General features: G+C 38.7%; 1 protein-coding gene across 1 annotated transcript in view; it reads right to left on the bottom strand.

Annotated features, from left to right (window-relative positions):
* Positions 1–20,470, bottom strand: part of LOC114035635 (cilia- and flagella-associated protein 43-like) — a 156,102-nt gene that overhangs the window by 104,856 nt on the left and 30,776 nt on the right. Inside the window, exons 6-9 of the mRNA XM_027851936.1 lie at positions 18,564–18,708; positions 11,639–11,709; positions 9,934–10,065; positions 401–517 (exon numbers count right to left, since the gene is read on the bottom strand). Coding sequence (XP_027707737.1) covers positions 401–517; positions 9,934–10,065; positions 11,639–11,709; positions 18,564–18,708 — 465 coding nt within the window. The remainder of the gene's footprint in view (positions 1–400; positions 518–9,933; positions 10,066–11,638; positions 11,710–18,563; positions 18,709–20,470) is intronic.

The raw sequence follows: 20,470 nt of genomic DNA, 5'->3' as shown, positions 1-20,470 counted from the left end.
AAAAACTTGGGAACTCTGATTAACACAATGAACAACCACAATTCCAGAGGACTCATGATGAAACAAGCTACTCACTTCCAGATAGAAAGGTGATGGACTCTTAAGTACAGACTGAGGATTATAGGCTTTTTCCATTTTGGGGGGACATGGTCAATGCAGAATTTGTTTTGCTTGACTATGCATATTTGTGACAGGTTTTGTTGTTCTTTTTTTTTAATGGAGTGGCAGGAGGACAATAAAGTAGAATTGGGAGGGAGAGAAAGAATTTGTACCTAAAAATGTAATGTAATTAATATTTCTACCAGTGTTGGTACATATTTGAATTGTATATAGTTAGGTATTCACAGTTCAGAAATCTCAATGCCAATACATTTCTAAATAGAGCAGAGAAAATTCTCACCATGCAGTATTGGTTTCCAAGTGTGACAAAGTCAATTGCCTGTATATTGCCACCAGATGCATCCAAGATTGACTCAATTTTTGGCTTTTCTCCAAAAGTATAGTAAAAAACAGATCCCTGTCAAACACAATTTAAAAATTATTTGAAAACAATCTGTTTGCTGCAAGTTCTTCAGATAATATAACTTCCTGGGTTTTCTTTTTGAAACCTTGAAATAAACCTTTGAAGAAAATAGCGGTGAACTCATGAATTATTTTACAGATTACAAATTCAACTGCTAAAAGAATTAATTCACCTCTTAAAAAGCTATACCTAAAACATGCACAAATGCAGTGACAATCATAGAGCCTGGAGACTTCTGGTTTCCTGATGAGCCAGTTGACCAAATTTAACTATGAATTTCCTCTTTTTAAAAATAAAATGATAGCACTAGCAGCAGTTATTAACATTTATATAACGTTTTAAGTTCTGCGTAGCTCTTTACATACATTATCTCATTTGATCTTTATAACAATTCTACTCTGATATGTTATCATAGTGTGAAGGTCTGTAAAGCTATGACAGTGCAAACTCTGATGCATCCTACCAAGCCAGATTTGGGCACAGAAATGGTTATCTGAACACCAGCCTACCTAAGTTCAGCACTAGAAGGTGTAACACCATACTATTTATTTTTCAGCTGTATCAATTCATAGAATACAGAGAGGCTATGATCTGTAGCAGTGGAGGAAGTATCTATACAATTTAAGTCACTGGTCTTTCAAATATATGTCCATGACAATACTTATTTCAGGAAATAATAATTATTTTAGGAAATAGAAAATTAAGGTGAAGGTTCTTCTGGACCAAAAGGAAAAAGAATGTTTTTAGGCAGGCTTCAAAACTAAACTGTAGCCTTGTGACTAATGAGATTGAAGTGAGCCCATGGCAAGAAAATTCATTCAAGATCTAAAGTACAATAATATCAAGATCTCATGTCACAGGTTATTCTACCTCATTTGAGGTTTTTGCCCTGGATCTTGAATATTCATTCCCCTCTCTAATTGGATGTATTACTAGTAATGAACAAAAGCTCAAATAATACCAGAATCCCTATGGAGTTACAGCTAGTTGTTCATGCTGTAGGGTCTTCTGTAAGTTGCTAAGATTCAATTTGGTAAGCATTAAAACTCACTAGTATTTTTGAGCCCCTTCTGCTTGGCTATTATTATTGGCCTATAATTTGGTAACATTTTGTGGTGTATGTTTGGTCTATAATTTGGTCACATTCAGTTATGCTATCTCTTAAGTACTATCTGCACAATAAATACTTTTAAAATCAAGGTAATTGGTCCAACAAGTAGGCACTTTGGGGCATAAGGATGTGTAAGGTAGCTTGGCCGGGGTCAGACAAGTCAGTAGTGGAGCTCAGAAATCAGTTCTGTTCATTTAACTATAATATCAGATCTTTCAAATAAGGTCAGTAACCCTCACTCACAGGAAAAAATTAGGGTTCGTGCAAAGTTTTATTGTATATTACCATCCTTACAAGCTTTCTGGATTTTGTGAGAGAAATGAGGAGAGAAAAATCATTTAACAGAGAGTAGCTCACATAATGATAGTATCTAACAGTTTAAAGGGATCTTGGAGGTCATCTTCTCCAATCCTCCACCCAATGTAGGGATCTCATCTAGAGCATCCCTATTACATGGTACTTTAGTTTCTGCTTGAATAATCCAATTATGGAGATTTTTCTAAGATGTCAGTATGCTACAGTGGATAATGTGTTGGACTCAGATCCCACTTCTGGCATTTATTTAGTTATGTGACCATAAGCAAGTCATGAATTCTTTGGGCTCCCATTTCTCCAGCTGCAAAATAGATAATAATATCCATAATACCTCACAGAAGTATTATATGAGGCTCAAAGAACATAATGTATGGAAAATTCTTTGCAAACATTAAATTGCTTAACAAATATTGGTTATAATTAATCCATTGTTAGAACATAGTAGTCATTAAAGCTTCTTATATAATCAAAAGTTACTTCCCAGTCATTATATTTTTGTCCTCTGAAGCAATAGAGAACAAGCCTGACTCTTCTCCTACATGATAGACCTTCAGACCACTATATCTCTCTTTAGTTTCTTTTCAAAGCTAAATATACAAAGTTCTTATAATCATTCTTAATATGGTAACTTAAAAACCCTCTGGTTGTCAGTGTCCTTTTTTAAGTATGGTATGTGAAACTGAATATAACAATCCAGATATGGTCTGAACAGTGATCCTCTAAATAGGGGATCTAATACTTCTATTAGTGTAACTTAAGAAAGTTTTCATTGGCCTTTTTAGCAACTACTAATTCATACTGAGCTTGTAGTCCTCCAAATCTCTCAGGTCTTTTCAACATGTTGCTATGTTTTTCCCATCCTTGAGTCAGTGTGCTAATTAATTCCATTCAATTAAAATACTTATGAAATTCATACTGTGTTCTAGCCTTTGAATTCAGTACTAAGAACAGAAAAATGAAAAACAGTAAAGTTTCAGGAATTTATGAAATTTACTGCATAAATGTGACATGCCTACAAATAAGTATATTGTATATGACATAATGCAAAAACAGTCAAATAGAGAGATCTCAATAGCATGCAATAAGAAATGTCAGGAACAATTAGGGAAGGCTCCTTGGAGGAGGGGGCGCCTATGCTGGCTCTTGATAAAGAGGATTTCAGCAGGTGGGGATGATGAGGGTTGTACATTCCAGGTATGAGGAATAGGCCGTGTGAAGAGACAGTTGTGAGGCAGGAGGTCAGAATTAGGAAAGTCCAATCTGACTGGAGCACAGAAGGCAAGGAGGGTATTATTTACCAAGGCTGAAAGATTTTGGCAAATGGATGTGTGAGTTGGAAGGGAGAAGGAAGATTTAAAGATGATTCTGAAGTTTGAAGTGTGAGGGACTGCAAAGGTGGTAGTGCCACTGAAAGAGATAGGGAGAAAGAGAGGTATGAGAGTACGGTTTAGATTTGTTGAGTTTGAGGTGCTAGTGCGACATTCAAGTAGAGATGCTGGGAGATGCAAAGCTACTTGCCCTGTAAAAAGATGACACAAAAGGCTAAGCTGCAGAGACAGGTAGGCCCAGAGAGCCTAGCCGAGTAGCCTGTCCGTCGCAGACAAGAGAAGAGAAAGGACAGTGGAGTCCTGGAGCATCAGAGGGGTGAATGGCCTTGGCCACAGGTGTTCCTTAAGTTTGTGCCTCTCTACTAGTGTGACCTAGAATCTGTTCCCACCTTTCTGTGCCCATTCTTCCCACTTACGCTGTGTGTAGTTGTGGGAGAGTATACTTCAAGTTCATAGGAAGTGTTTATTATTATTTTTCATGCTATAATATTTCAGTAAATGCCTTTGCGTTGATACCATTGTGTCAACTGGCTGACTATGGAAAGTAAATACAATTGAGCCTTTTAAGCTATAGTTTTAGGAGTGCAGACAGAGAGAATACCTTAAGTCTGAGGGCAGTTACCCTTGGAAACAACCTGCAACAAAGAATTTGAAGGTAGCATAAAGGGAACCGCTACATATGTAAACAGAATATGCACAATAATTGGAGGAGGGAGAGAGCAGTAACAATTGGAGGGATCAGAATAGGCCTCTCATAGGAGACAGACGTGAGCTGAGACCTCAAGCAAGCTGAAGATTCTACCAGACGGAAGGGAGAAGGGAGCACATTCCAAGAACGGGGCAACCTTTGCAAAAGCACAAAGGGGGAAGAAGGAATGCTCTTTTGAGAACAGCTAGTAGCCTGATCTAGCTGGAATGTAGAACAAAGTATTAATGCCAACTAATCATGGTAAGAATGATTGAGGGGAGCTGGGTTGAGAGGGTTAAAAACACCAAATAGAAAATTTCTCATTTTATCCTAAAGGAAATAGGAGAAGCCATTGACAGTTTTTGAGAAGAGGAGTGGTAAGGTCAGGCTTGTGCCTTGGGAAGGTTTTTTTCAGCTGTATGGAGAAAGGGAGAAACTGGAGTCCAACTAGGAACCTAGTGCAGTAGAGTCCAGGCAACAAGTGAGCAAGTCCTGAACTAGGGCAGTAGCCATGCAAGGGGACAGAAGGGGACAGATGGAAGAGATACCATGAAGGTAAAATCAACAAGATTTGAACTTATGCGGGTAGTGAGCGAGAGGCAAAAGTCAAGGACGACTCAGAGGTTGCAAACTTCAGTTACCAGAAGAACATGGGGCTGACAAAAGAAATAGGGAGGTTTAGAGGAGGGGACAAATTTAGGCAGGCGGATAATCTTTTACATTATGGACCTATGTAGCTTGAGATGCCTATAGGACATACAAGCTGAAATGTCTGACAGCTGGCTATGTGGGACTGCAGTTCAAGAGCAAAATTAGGGCAACATATATAGCTCTGGGACCCAACTGTATAGAGGCAACAATTGAGCCTGCAGGAGTTGATGAGATCACTAAGAGAAAAAGTATGGAGAAAGAGGAAAGCTTGGCTAAGGACTTGGCTTTTAGGCCACCCACTCCTAGGGGGCGGATGATTGCAAAGCGGAACCAGGAGGAGCGTTCATGGAGGTAGAAGGACCGGAAGAAATCAGTAGCACAAAAACTGTCCCAGAGGAAAGGGAGCACCAAATGCTTCAGGGGAGTCAAGAGGGATGTGTTCTGAGGAAAGATCATGTAGTTTCATTTGAATGGTAAGGATGGAAGCTGAATGAAAATGGATTTAGAAGTGAATGGGGAGGTCATCCCAAGGCAGCTGCATAAGATCAGAGCAGCAGCTGGAGCCTGCCACATCTGTAAGACCATGAGAGATGACCTCTATCTGAATGGACAAGGTGGGAGGTGGCTGTAACTGTGTGTGTTTCATTTGAGATGCTTGCGTGCCCAGGAACAGGAGTGCAAAGAGAAACAAACCTTTGAAGAGAGAGAAACAATGTGCAGCTTTGCCCTACCCCAACCTTATTTCCATTTGGTCCTTTCTTCAATTTGCTCTTTTAAAAATGCATTTGCCAGATTTTATATTTTTTATGTTTTTCATAAACATTTTTCATAAATACATTTTTATTCATATGTTTTACATATACATCTGTGGTCAACCCTGTCCTTGGATTGCTGAGTGTGAGAGGAGAGAGAGGGACCTTTCCTAGTACAGGGTGTTGTTGTTCAGTTGCTTTTCAGCTATATTCAACTCTTTGTGACCCCATTTGGGATTTTCTTGACAAAGACACTGGAGTGGTTTGCCATTTCCTTCTTCAGTTCATTTGACAGATGGGGAAACTGAAGCAAACAAGGTTGAGTGACTTGCCCAGGGTCTCATAGCTAGTAAGTATCTGAGACCAGATTTGAACTCAGAGAGATGAATCTTCCTGACTTTAGGCCTGGCGCTCTATGCTCTACCATACCACCTAGCTGTCTCCTAGTACAGGACTGGCAGGTAAATCCCCTGCCCATTGTTAGATAGCTTTGTTCTCTATAACCAGGGGCATAAGCAGGAGCCATTTTATAACTACGCTTCTAAATGCAGAATCATTGTGAATTCAGGCATAAATCTGCCTTATAGATTTGAGTTGTTACATTGTGGGAATTTCATCCTGAGATCCTTTTTTTTTTTTTTTTGCCCAATACTGTCTAAGAACTCATGATATCAACATTACCAGGGTTTATTTCTCATCTTAATTTTTAACATCAAATTTGTTGTTATAATTTTATAATCATTATTACTTGTTTTATCACTTGAGTGGAATCTGAATTAAGCCCAATAGTGGCTAATTTTGAGGAGAATTTTGTATATTAGTTATAATAAATGCTATGGTATTTGAGTTTTTATTCCCAGGTGTATTTTTTTCTTTTTTGTACTGATTTTGGAATTAAACATTTATGAATAGTAATGCTTGGTGTTTGGTGCCACCAATGAGAATGCCTCCTGCTTTGTGACTGCTTTTATTATTTCAGCTTTTACTAAAATGTTTACTCATGAAAAAAAAAGTGAGTAGGAGGAAAGGAAATATAGGCAAGAAGCAGAAGAGAGTAGATGGCTTTCTCTAGGAGGCTGGCTATGAAAGCAAGAGAGAAGTAAGATGATAGCTGGAGAGTCAAGTGAAGGTGTTTTAAGTTTGGAGGAGACCTGACTATGTTTCTGGACAGCAGAGAAGGAGACCATAGATAGGCAGAAGTTTAAGATGAGAGAAAGAGAGGCATGGATTGCCAGAACAAACTCCTGGAGAAGACTAGAGAGGATGAGATCAAGAGCACAAATAGAGATGTTGGCCTGAGCAAGGAGAGGGGATGCCTCTTCTTTAGCAGCTGGAGCAAAGGAAGAAAGAATGGGAGGTGAGGTTGAGAAGCTTTGAGGCACAGAATAAGGAAAAAGAGGCAGCCCATAACTGATGGCTTCTGTTTTCTTGTTAAAGGGAGAGGTGAGATCCTCTGCTGAGAGACAAGGGATAATGAAGATGAAAGAAGCTCTACAAGATTGGGAACAACCAGTGTAGTTCAGGGTAGGGAACAAGATTTTAACAAGCAGTGCTAGGCACCGTACTAAGAATACCTTTGCAAAATTATCTCATTTGATCCTCACAACAACACTGAGGTAGGTAATATTACTTCACAGTTGAAGAAACTGAGGCAAAAGTTAATTGACTTGTCAAAAGTCACATATGTAGGAAGTGTCCGTGGATGATTTGGACTTAGGTCTGACTCCAGGCCCATTTAAAGAACTTTTCCAGAACATTTAAAGCAACAGCAATGTTAATAATAGATGGGAGCAAAAAGACTGCACAAATGTCTGCTGTCCATTAATCCTGGAACAGGGAAATCAATCATATGATCTACTACAACTTCTGCAATATATGCACTACCCATTGTCAGTGCAACAAAGAGTAAATAAAAGGATTATTGTACAACCATGAGGGCCTTGTTGAGATCAAATAACATAAATTTGTAGTGGATCTAACCAACATAGTTATGACCTTCCTCCAGAAGTATTCAGCAGCACATGAGTAGGTAAAGAGAAAGTGAATTGATAGGGGGAGATTAATGAGGGTTGGGGTTTGACAAGGCATAAATGGTACTAAGACAGGAGCACATGGGATTCAAGAGGAGGGCAGTATATAATTGAACCAGTTAACTATGGGGTTAAGATTACAAAGGGAGGAAAATGAGGCCCAAACAGATGTGATGGACTGAGAGAGAAAGGATTAGAATTCTTGGAAGTCAAAGTAAAAATGAGGAATAGCTATAGGAGTGAGGCAGAGGAAATATTGAAGGATTGAAGTTTGTGGTCAAAAAGTAAGATATTAGAGCTATGAGTCATAGAGAGAAAACAATGGCTACCTTTGTGGTACCTGGGCAAGTCACTTCACATCTCTGGGCCTCAGCTGAATGGGATGGATGGTATGGTAGGAGTAATGTCCTAACCCCTTCCCCTACGAGGCTAGTTCTTCCTTAAAAGGTACTTAGACTTTCTTTGAGACTCGTATGACTCGGGGAACTGAAGGCTGAGACTATTGTTCCTCAGTGCTTGAGTAGGAAGCAGCCACAAAATTCCAGGGGGGTTCTGACGCTTGGCTGGTGGATCACGATGGGTGAGACAGGCAGGGGAGCTTTGCTCAGCTGAATCAGCTCGAGGTGTCTTCAGTGATTGTCCTTGTTGAATAATCTTTTACAGCTTTGGCTGAGTAAATCTCTTTTTGTTAATTATAAATAATCTATGAGTATCTTACATTGTTCTGATATAAAACCTAAACTACCTGGAAATGTTTTGAGCCAGGCTCAGCCAAGAACAGATGACTTTTGCAGTCCTTCCTAAATCTAAATATATGATCCTATATAAAGTTAGATCAGAAGTTAAAGTTAGGGTTCTGTCCTGGATCTTCTCTATACACCTTCTTGGTGATCCCATCAACTTCTGTGTGTTTAATTATCATCTAACTGTCCAGTCTTTGTATTCAGTCAGAGTCTCTCTTGAACTACAGTCCCACATTACCAACTGCCTATAGGAATGTCTTTAATTGGATGTCCTGTAGGAGTCTAAAACCGAATATGTCCAAAAGAGAACATATCTATTTCCCCAAATCCTTTCCTCTTCATAATTTTCCTAATTCTGTGGAGGATACCACCATCCTTCTAGTCACTCCGGTTTACATCCTCAGAATCATCCTCAACTCTTTCCTCTCCTTCACCTCCATATCCCATTAACTACCAATTATTTGTCGGTTTTACCTCCACAATATATCTCGCATCTGACCTATTCTTTCTGCACCCTCAGCCACCATCCTACTTCAGATCTTCATAACTTTTCACCATAAACCATTACAGTAGTTTCCTAATTGGTCCCTCTGCCTCAAGTCTCTCCCTTTCCAATCCATCCTTCACACAGTTGTTAAATTGATGTTGTGATAATGGAGGTCTCATCATGGCTGTAGATAATTTTTTAAAAATTGATTAATAAAACAAGATCCTTGAAGAAAAGAGATCAAGGCTAAGTGGAGAGGTTGTCCTTGACAAGTAGGAAGGCTACGTTATCCTCTCAAACAAGAGCACAGGAACAAAAGGATGGAGAAAAAGAAGTGGGGAATTCAGATGGACAGCCTTGGTTTTCTTCATAGTGCAGAAGGTCAATTCAACTGCTAAGAGTAAAAAAGGATGGACTTGGGGTTTGAAGAGAAAGAAGGTTTTGAACTGCCATGGGGAATATAGAAGGCAGTCCCTCAAAGATGAATGAAAGGATTGTTGTGTAGCAGGGTAGATGCAATGGAGGTTAGAAAACATGGTTGTTCCTATCTACTTGGTTTTGTGACTTCCTGTGGCTGCACTCAGCACCTTGAAAAAAGAAGGCAAATGTTGAGGGTGACCCAGGGTTTTGATTAGTAAAGCAAAAACAATGGAAGATAAGGGTGGAATACAGTGCATTGTTGAAGTAAATGACTATGGAATCAAGCTTGTATACAAAAGTGACCCAAGAACAGGGATAACAGCCTGGGAGAAGAAAAATATGTGGCATTGGTAAAGTATAATAAGAGAGAGGCACTGTGATGTCAGTCAGTCAATGAACATTTAAGTGCTAGCTATATGCCAGGCACTGTGGTAAGCCCTGGAGATACAAAAATAAAAATTGTAAGGAGCTTACAACCTAATTAAGAAAGATTATACACAAAATTAAGCCGAAAAGGGGAAGGGAGAAGGAAGAGAAGGTCCCTGGCTCTCCACTCTCCATTCATATGTTGTGATGCATAGAGTGCTGACTTTGGAGCCTAAAAGACATAGGTTCAAATCCTTTCACTGACATCTATGAGCTATGTGACCCTGAATAAATGGCCTAACCTCTCAGTTCTTGAGATAAACCCCTAGGACTAATCTACTAAACCATAGATGGGTTAGAATCTGCCTTAGTGGAGGGATTTCCTAAATTAATAGATAAATTAATAAATTAATAGATCCTTCACATATTCATGTGATTACAATAAGTACCTCAAAAAAGAACATGTTCCATGATACATGATATTAGCATTTTATGATAGGAATTCATCACCTTACGTACATTTTCTGTTAGAAGTAGTATTTGTGTATAATCAGGAGAAAATACAATATTCTTCACAGAGGCTTGTAAACTGATGTGGTCCTTTATAGTGTAGTTACTTTCCTTGATAGTAATAGAATGCAAAATGCCATCCTAGATGTAAAAAAATAAGAAAATAAGTACATCCTTTTAGAATGAACTTTCTCTACTAACCTAGTCAAACCAAGGGCACAATCCATTTCAAGAGGTGCAACCGTCCTTCCCACCTTGACCAAACTCTATCCATTTTTCAAAGGTCAGCTTAACTCTGACCTCCTCCAGAAAGCCTTCCTCAACTCTCTCAATCTTTATTGATCTTCCTGTTCTCTGAATTCCTGTTAACACCTTTTAGTCTGTACAAGACTTCTAATTGCGTGTAATGCCATTTGCTTTAAAATAATTGAACTTTATTTTCTTCCCTGTCTTACAGAGATCAATCTTATTCATACTCACATTACCTCTGTTGTCCTGTGCTAATATTTCATAAATTCTAGCCTTGTCTCCCCACGTTCTTTGAGGGCAGCCACTATGCCTAATATTTTTTTTGGATCCCCCATAACAGAGCTAAGCATATAGTAGGTGATAAATAAATACTATGAAGAGATTTAGGTGAACTTAATTGACCTTTAATAATAAAGATAATGCTGCTGATTTACCTACAGAAGATTTTAAAGTTGTTTTCCCAGTAGTTAAACTGGAGTTGGACAATTAAACTATATTCCCTTAATCAGACTCTCTTGAGATTAACATTATACTAATTTAAAGTGTTTGGGTTTAGGGCTGTCTCAGAAGACATGAGCCTAAAGCAAATCATTGGATGATAACTCTCCTCTCAGCTTCCACCCTTTATTTTATAAGGAGGTTGAAATGGTATTAAAGGCAGCTTTGAAGGAAGCAATATATTATTAAAACAGCCTGAAAAAGGGAGAAGCAGAGTCGCAACTAATTTTTTTATTAAGGAATGTATGGGTTAAGTCTCAAAAAATTGTTTTTGTTTTTTAAAGCACCAAATGGAAGAGATACCTACTTTTCTTTTGATTTATTCCCTCATATGTGTGTGTGTGTGTGTGTGTGTGTGCATGCACGCATGTGTCAAAAGTTTAACTCTTGCTGGGTTATAAGTATAGTCTGTGGTTAACGAATAGAGAAAAACTTTGGCTCAAGTGGAGACAAAACACATGACCTTACTACTCTATTCTAACCCAGGGAGCTGATCAGTCATAGATTAAGACTATAGCACTAACTCTGGTACTAAATCATATGGTTCTTTTTCAATTTTGCAGCAACTTCTATAGCTGCAAATTGGAATGGATTATCACATCAGTTGGGAATAAATGCAGAAATAGACCAAGCTCAAGAGAGGACTAAGTTTAACTTCTGTTTCTATCATTTACTACCTACCTAGGTGACCTCTAAGTTTCCCTTCCAGCTCTAAATCTATGTCAGAATTACTAAGGTGGTAGTTCCATGTCTAACACTCTGAGAACAATTTATGTTGCTTTGGCAGAAATTCGTAAGAAAATTTCTCTAGGGCCACATTTAAAATGTGATCATTTGGTATTTCTTTTCTGTATTTCCCTTCCCCGTTCTCACCTTAGCCCCCAAGAGACTGGATTTTTAAAAATTAACATTCACTCTTAAAAGACAAATGACAGAGGTAGAAAATAATAGAGACAAAAAAGCTTACATTTCCAGAAACAAACAGTCCTTCTTTATAAAATGCCATAGTGTTGATCCTCTCAATTTTGGAATGGTTTTCTTCATTTTTGTGAAAACAAAACAAAGTAATAGATCATAGAAATGTTAAAGTAGAATCAATCAACTTTACATTAATGCTGTATCATTTTTCATTTTCTCTAGAAACTTTCATCCAGGGTTATAGAGTTTATGAAACAGATGTTAGGTCTTTTAATTTCTAAAGCACTTTCTAAATATGCATAAATATCCCTATTTTCCAGACACTCATATGTTAAAATTTATTCTCAAACCCTTGACTAGCTGTTTCATAGTTGAAAAAAATCATTTAACCTTTCAGAGCTTCAGTTTCCTCATCTATAAAATAGTACTTGCACTAACTAGTAGAGATACTGATTGTTGTGAGAAAAGCCCTTTGCTATGTGAAGTGAGCCATTATTATTCTATTTTGGCCACCAATGAAGATCAACTTTTCTATCTATTTTTTTTAATGTAACAAAAATGACAGAACCATAGCTTCTTTGAGGTGGAGGAAAGAAACTCAAGAGGCTGTTGAGGCAGGACTAAATGTAAGCCATTCAACAAGTACAGCTTTCAGTCATTAACTGTCAGTCATTCAGTTAGCAGGTCAACAATCACTATAAAGATTCAGAAGTCATGGACTAAGTGGACTTTACAATATCCCAAGCACTTAGAGACCGAAGAGCTGGAATGGGCATATGAAGCCACTGAAGAACACATTTTCAGAGCTACAGAAAAACAAATTAACAAATTCCAATTCTACAACATTGACCGAGAGTCAAAATGGTTGAGAGGATTGGGGCAAGTCGGTAGGCAATCAATGAAAAGATGTCTTTTGGGGACAAGCAACAGACCCTCCCAAACATTCTGGGATTTTGGTGGCTTTGGAGGAAATTATAGTACCTTGGGCCAGTCACAAAGGCGTTTTTCTACTTTTCCGTCAGGAAACTCATAATGCTTGCTAAGGAGGGCTTCAGGATCCTAACCCACATCCCAGCCTACATCTGTACAAAATGGCTTGTTTGTGACGACCTGTGATATCAATGGTATAGAGAGATTCCAGGGAGGAAACTCCTTCTACCAATGCAAATCTTCTTGAGAGCTGCCTAGGGCACTGAAAGGTAGTGACTTTCTGAGTGTAACACAGCCAGTATATGTCAGAGAATAGACTTGGACCCGGGTAGTTCTGACTCTGTGGTTGGCTCTGTCCACTCCTTCATGCTGCCTATCAGGAAAGGATGCTAATGACAGTAATGTTGACAATTATTACCAACAATTATCTAGTCCTTTAAGCTTTGCAAAGCTCTTTACATGCATTATTTGATCATCACAACAATTCTGTGAGGTAAGTATTCTAAATATTATCGTTATTCTCATTTTACAGATGAGGACATTTAGAGAAGTTCAATTATTTCCCATGACCACATGGCCATTGTAAGAGGTGGTATAATGCAGTGTCAAGCTCAAATAGAAAGGGGGCCGCTAACCATACTTAAAGATGCCTATAGGTTGCATGCTGACTTAGAAAACCAGGTGTTAGCATTATCTGTGTTTTATTGTGTTTTCATTTATTTTTAGATATTTCCCAATTACATTTTAATTTGGTTCAAGTTGCACTGGGGAGTGTTATGGGCTTCATGATTGATGCTTCTGGTGCAATGCATTGGGTTAGATGGTTGATGAAGTACCTTCCAACTCTCAAATTCTGTGATTCTATGACTATGAAATGCTTTAGTTAAGATAGATGCTCTGACCATGAAGAATATCTTCACTCCAATAAAGAGCACCTCAGTTGGTTTAGTTATCTTCAAAGTGATATAAAATTATGACCATGGATTGTAGTCTTAAATTTACATAGTATAAACTAAATACACAAGTCCTAAAAGGAAACTAATCAGGAGAAATTAGGTGAAATAAATCATGGAAGACCTTCTTTCCCAAAAGATCGGAGCCGTGACTTACGTTTTTCAAGCAAGTTTTGCAATGTTCTTTAGTAGGAGTCCAGTATTTAACTGTCCTTATTGGTAGCATTTCCATAGGTTATCAAGAAGCCACAGAGCTAAGGGGAATAAAACTTTCTGAAAAATCTGTTTTTGGAGCAGGACCTTGCCTTTAGAGAAGAAGTTCTTGAGCTACCCAAAGATGGTTCCACATTGCAGAAAAGATACTTCTCTTAAAGGTGGCTCACCAAACACTTCACATTAAAAATCATTCTAAGTGTAGACTTGTCCTATACTATTAATTTGCTTTATTTTTTAAAATGCATAGCTCCCTTTCTTAAGTTCTCTTCAGAAGCCATCCTGGATGGAGATACCAAAACCTTTTTATATACTTTATGGAAAAAATAAAAAATTTCAATTATAATACATAGCATAGTACTTTATACTTAAAAAAAGAACTGTTTCTCCATTGCTAATCAATACCCACTTATAGTCTTAAAGTTGCCTGAAGCACTAAGAGGGGAAATCATGTTCCCAAGGCCAGATGTAGGTCAGGTTGCAGTATACCAACTATGGAAAAGGGAATAAATCCATTGGAAAGCTAGCTGCTTCAGCCAGTAGGCTCAGCGTCAGACTGACCAGTTTCCAGCAGAGAAAGTAGTTTAGTTCACTGAAAAAAAAAGTTATACAATACTTTCTAGTGATTGATTAGAGATTATCTCTGACCTCTATAGATTCCTTGGTAAAGTAATAGTGATCAGTCCCCTCATTTATACGCAGACCTGAACATCTGGAAGGTGGGTTGTAGGTTGACCTGGTAAAATTCAAATTGTCTCAGGTAATACCACTGAGACTATAGTGTGAAGAGTAGGTACTGGGAAGAACTGGGGTGAAATCTAGAGTCCTCATAAAATGTAGTATCAAGGAATAGAGAATTGAAGTCAGTTATTGCAAAATCAACTACAGATAATAAATCCAGTCAGTTGGTCTTATGGTTGATGATTTAACATCTTAGGTAGTACTCTGGGATACATTTTGTGTATTTACTCAGCCCAAATCTCTTGGCTGTGCATTTTCCCTAGGTGTCCCCCATGTCTGGAATTCTCTTCCTCTTTATCTTTGCCTCTTGGCACCACTGCCTTCCTTCAAGTTTCTACTAAAATCCTACCTGTTACAAGAAGCATTTTCCAACCTTCCCTAATGCCGGTGCTTTTTCTCTATTCGTTGATTATCTCCAATTTATCCTCTCTGTTTCTTGTTTATACATACTTGTTTTCATGTTATTTCTCCATTAGACTGTGAGCTTCTTGAGAGCAGGGACTGTCATCTGCCTTTGTTTCTCTAGCATTTAACTCAGTGCCGGCACATAGTAGGGGAATCATACATGCATATTGATTAATTGAAACTGTAAGTGACATATATTAAAGGTGTGAACATTTACGTGAAAGTAAAATGAATTGTAGACCACTGCCAAAGATGACCTAAGTGATCTTCAGCAGCAGGCCAGTGACAGATCTAGAGCTGGAAGAGCATTTCAGAGAACATCCAGTCAGTACAGCGCCTCATTTTTAAAGTGAGGAAACTGAGGCCCACAAAGGTTAAGTGATTTGCCCAAGGTCACATAGGTCACGTGTATCAGAGGCGGGACTGGACCTTACATCTGCAGACTCCAGTCAGTTTTTTGTCTTGTACCAAGCTACTTATCTAAATGGTTGCAGTTGTCTAAATTCTGTCAGTGTGTCAGTGACTACAAAGATGGTATTCTGGCCTTGTGGTGGTGCTGAGTCAGTGACAAAGTATAAAGTTATTGTCTCCCAAGGGAACAAGGCATTGGAAGAAGCATCAGCATCCACACGAGTTTTCCTGCAAGGCTATTGGCAGAGGTTCACACTTAAATTATTCTTGTATTGTGACTAATGTCCTTGACCTAGGGCCACTAAGTCCCAAGTGACTTTTTGAAGGACTTTAAATAATCCATAGCTGGACTGTCATGATATATATGGGTCACCTTCCAATAACATTATTCTGAGGGAACGAGTATTTATTTAGGCACCTACTGGAAACTTATTCCGTCTTCAGAGGAAAGGATCATATTCATTTGAAAGATGGTTAGCTTCTTTGGAATGTGTTTCAAACTTGCTGTTGACTGTTCAAGTCTAGGAAGTACAGGTGTTGTTGGATGGTTAGAAAGTTTATTGAGGACAGGAGTCATCATATTGGCTGAAGGAAAATCTAGTATTCTGGCTTTTTGGATCATCAACCTATTGCTTCTCATTTCATGGAACACTGGAAATTAGGAAGTCAAAATGACTGAATAGAGTCCAAGTTGAGCTGCGTGAGGTTCTTGACAGCAATCTACCCAGGCCTTTTAATCTAGAGTAATTATTCTCTATGTCTTTCCATCAATCTTCCACTGAGAATTTACCCAAATCACTGATAACCTTCCTCTGGTTCCTTTTATATTTCATGGATTCCAAAACAACACTTGAACTATTTATCTGTTATACTTTTCTCTTGCTACATAACCAGTCCATTTCACCTTCTTAAAGATGTCTTTTAAGGCATTTATTATTCACAGTTCATGGCTAGTCAGTCATGGCTAGACAGTCAATAAGCATTTACTAAGCATCTGATATGTGCCAGGAATTGTGCTAAGGGCTAAGGATACAAAGAAAGGCACAAGAAAGTCCCTTTTCTCAAGGAGCTCACAGTCTAATGGGGGAGATACCATAAATAGCTATGTATAAAATAGTAAGATGCCTTGTCATGCTTATATCTACATGTATCTTACCATTGCCCTTTGGGTCATGAATCTTTTTTCACTTTTAGGCAATTGGGGTTAAGTGACTTGCCCAGGGTCACACAGCTAGTAAGTGTCAAGTGTTTGGTCCGAGGCCGGATTTGAACTCAGGTCTTTCTGACGTCAGGGCCGGTGATCTATCCACTGCGCCACCTAGCTGCTCCGTGAATCTCTTACTTGCTAAATCTCATAGACTTTTTTCAGTCCTTAAGCTCTGTGATCTCAATGAAGCTTTGATTATGTCAACCACTTTCCTTCTCCCAGTACTGTCTCCTCACTTGACTTTCATGACATTGTTCACTCCTGTTTTCTATCTGCATGCCTGTTATTTCTCAGATTCCTTTGCTGACTTGCTTTCTATGTATTCTCCCTCTTGGTGATCTCATCAGTGAGCATGGGCTCAGTTATTATTTTTATCCAGTTTACTCCCAAATCTTTATATTTAGCCATAGCATTTTTCCTGAACTCCATCTTAGCATCACCAACTGACTTTTGGACATCTTCTGTCTGGATATTCCATACGCATCTTGAATTCAACATGTCTAAAACAATTTATTATCTTCTCCCACAAATCATACATCCTCCAAACTTCTTTGTTTCTATCGAGATCAACACTATCCTTCCATTTTCCCAGTTTCACAACCTTAGAGGCACTCTTGACTCTTTCTTCTCCTCCACCATGATATCAAGTCAGTCACCAAATCTTTTCATGTCTACCTGCACAATCTTGCCATTCCTCCTGCCCCTATCCAAGTTCAAACCCTTATAATCTTACCTGAACTATTGCAATGGCTTCCTAGTTAATGTTTCTGGTTCCAGTCTTTCCTCTCTCCAATCCATTTGACCATATTACTTCCTTACTAAAAAATCTTCCATGGTGCCTATTGTCTATAGGACAAAATATAAGCTCCCAGTGTCCATAATCTGGATTTCTGTTCTCTCCATTCCCACCCCTAGTTGTTGTGCTCTCTCCTTCCTCAAGTTATCTTGTTTGTACTTATTTATGTGGATGTTCACCCCACAGTGGAAAGCAAGGTCCATGAAAGGCCTTCCATTACTGTCTTTGTCTCTCCTATGCCTTGCTTTTGGTGTATGCTAAATAAATATCTATTGATGAACAGGAGTTTCTATCTGCTTCTCCTCATCATGATTCTTGTCTTTGTCCTCCCATAAATCCTCCGTTCAGTATGCTGAAGGCCTTCCTTTAGACATCCGTCTATGTAGCACTTCAGCTCTCCATCTCTTACCTCTAGCTCCCAATGTGACCAGTTCAACTTCTTTTTACACTACTTATTGCACACAAGTCATCATTGTTAATTTCCTGCAGCATATTTATATCCACTATGGTTTTCTCCATTATTTTTGGGTCACTTATAATATTCTTCAGAGCATGGTATTCCAGGAATCATCATAGACACATAGCATCAAAAAAGAATATTTGTGTAACACGAAGGACCACTCATTAATTGAGTCCCTTCATACACTTGATGAAATTATAGATGGTTGGACCTCAAGTGGCCTATTTGCATATAAAGAGGTCAGGAAAATCTGATGAAGACTGAAAAAGACAGTATATTTACCATTTGGTGTGGATTTCTTTCATGCCTTTTCTCCATCTACTCCTTTGTGGAATAAACAGGAGAGAAACTAAGAGTATGTATTGTAAAGGGGTGAGGGATAAAAACTCTGTGATTCCTGGTTAAAAAAAGTGGAGGAAAAAAATCAACTGTGGAGGAAGAACTCAGCTCTTGAGTTCTCTCTTTACGTTTTCCCTTGCTGCTCTTAGAGAGTAAAGTAGGGGAGCAGGGCACATTCATGGAGGTGGGGAGGGGGACTTCTCTGTCCTCCCCCCCTTCCCCATCAGCAGTGGGCAATTTTCATCAAAAGCATCTGGCCGTAGGAGATAAGTGCCTGCACAGTGTCTGAGAGAGGAATTTAAAGACAAGATTTAACAAGAGATAGTGTGTTGTTGTTGATGTTGTTATTATTGTTTTAGTGGAAAAATATGACACAAGTGTACATGGAACAAGAAACTGATCTTTAAAGTCTAAAAGTCAACAAGCATTTATTAAACACCGTGTGCTAAGCTTTGGGTATGTTAAGAACTGGTTTTCAAATGTGTATGTCTGAAAAAGTTCAGCAAAGCCATTTCTTACCTGGTGACGGTGACAGAATAGTGACAAGCAGATTTTCTCCGTTAATGAATAGAATATGACCCTCTTCGCAGCAAACATAGAGGTTATTTGTTGAGTTCCAACAGTGTGCAGTAGGATGAAGCAAGGGACGAAAATGATCTTTAGGCTTCAATAAAACATTAAAAATAATTTTTGTAAAGACTGCTAAATGTATTATAGGCTTACAAGCATAACTAACTGATCCTAGAATTTTTGCACCAAGGAAAGGAGGAAGAAGTTAAGAAATGGAGGAGAGAACTCAGCCTTGGTAGCAACTGACTGAGAAAATAAGCATGCACCAGATTGCTACTTCTGGAGAGGATAGGGGCAACATATACCAGGGGCCAGAGGCAAAGCCCCTGGGGGTAGAAAATCCATCCTGTAGTAAGAATACTATCACCAAGGCTGAGGCCAGGCAAAAGAGAGTGTACTTCCTACCTCCAAAGGCTGCAACTCTTGCCCTTGGTATGTGCTGCTTGGGGTAAGGAAGGAAACATGTCTAGGATAGGGCTTTCCATAACCCTGAAAATTTCAGAATTCTGAAACTCTGATTACCCCACCCTAGTTATGGTTCTCTTTTCAATACACTTCAAAAATTCCCCACACTTTTTTCCCAATGGACCTACCCTTTTGCCAATGTCACCAGTACCTCATTTAACCATCTCTACCTCTCCTGCCTTAAATTTCCTCCTGCTAAAAAAATACAGGTATCTACTTAACAGGTATACCCAGAACCCCTTGTCTGCTGACTCTTCAGTTCAAAGATACTTTTAAATCTAAGAAAATTCTTAGCCTGAGGTCACCACTGTCAAATATCCAGTTCTACCTTGTCTCTCTGGTTGCATGTTGCATATCCACATGCCCTACGTGTTGTGCAGAAAGAATCCTTCTAGATTCCCTACCGAAGTTATGTGAATGCTTAATTCAATCAGAGAATTATTCAGTTGATACTAGTGGCCTTTGGCTTCTGTAAATTCATAAATGACTATATCCTGCATTATTTTTATTTCATGAAAAATTGTCAAAGGGACATGTATACTGCCTGTGACTATGCCTTTGGGGGTTGAGGGGAAACTCAGGTATCTGAACTGTTATCATTATGGCATGGAGACAGTGATAATACCCATACATTGCCTGTAGTACTGCAGCATTCAGGCATAGGAGAGAGCCATTCTTCCCTTCTCTGTTGTGGAAAGATTATAGGTAATATAATATAATGGAAAGCACATTATTATGCTCTGAATTAGGATATATGAGTTCCAGTTCTGCCTCTGCTACTAGCTCGATCTTGAATAAATTATTTCCCTTTTCTAAGTCTCAGCCTCTGAATCTATAAAATTAGGTTGAAAACTGCAAGGTCCTCTCTGACTCTAACATTCTGAAAAATTAATTGTGTAATTCTATTTTAGATGCAAAAGTGAAGAATTTACTTGAGCTTTCATGTGATGCTCCATCATTATTAAGAATTTCACTAAGGGGGTTATATGACTAGCAAGATGAATTGTGCACCAAATGTAGAATAATTACAGCTATAACCACAGAACAAAAAAAGGTGACAAGTTAAAAAGCCTTATGAACTATTATCATAGAATACTAATCCTTAAAGCATTCACTCAGCACCCCTACCCCACTAGCTTTAACATTCCTGGAAATACAAACTAGCCCACAGGCTTGGGCCTGGGACCCACACTGGGATCCCCTCTTGCTGTAGAAACTGAAAGCCAAACCCTACTCCTTCCTTGATTCCCAGCCCAGAAGACACACAGTACTTGGCAGTATGTAATACTTTTAAATCCACTCATTTAAGGAAGACACTGAGTCTGCCCAATCACGTGAAGGAGAAGGTAGAGGAAAGAGTTCTGCCTTCTGTTTGGGCCACCCTTAGGTTA

The sequence above is a fragment of the Vombatus ursinus genome, unplaced genomic scaffold, assembly GCF_900497805.2.
Source record: "Vombatus ursinus unplaced genomic scaffold, bare-nosed wombat genome assembly UNPS02009205.1, whole genome shotgun sequence".
Lineage (NCBI taxonomy): Eukaryota > Metazoa > Chordata > Mammalia > Diprotodontia > Vombatidae > Vombatus > Vombatus ursinus.
This window is presented reverse-complemented; position numbering and strand designations above follow the sequence as displayed.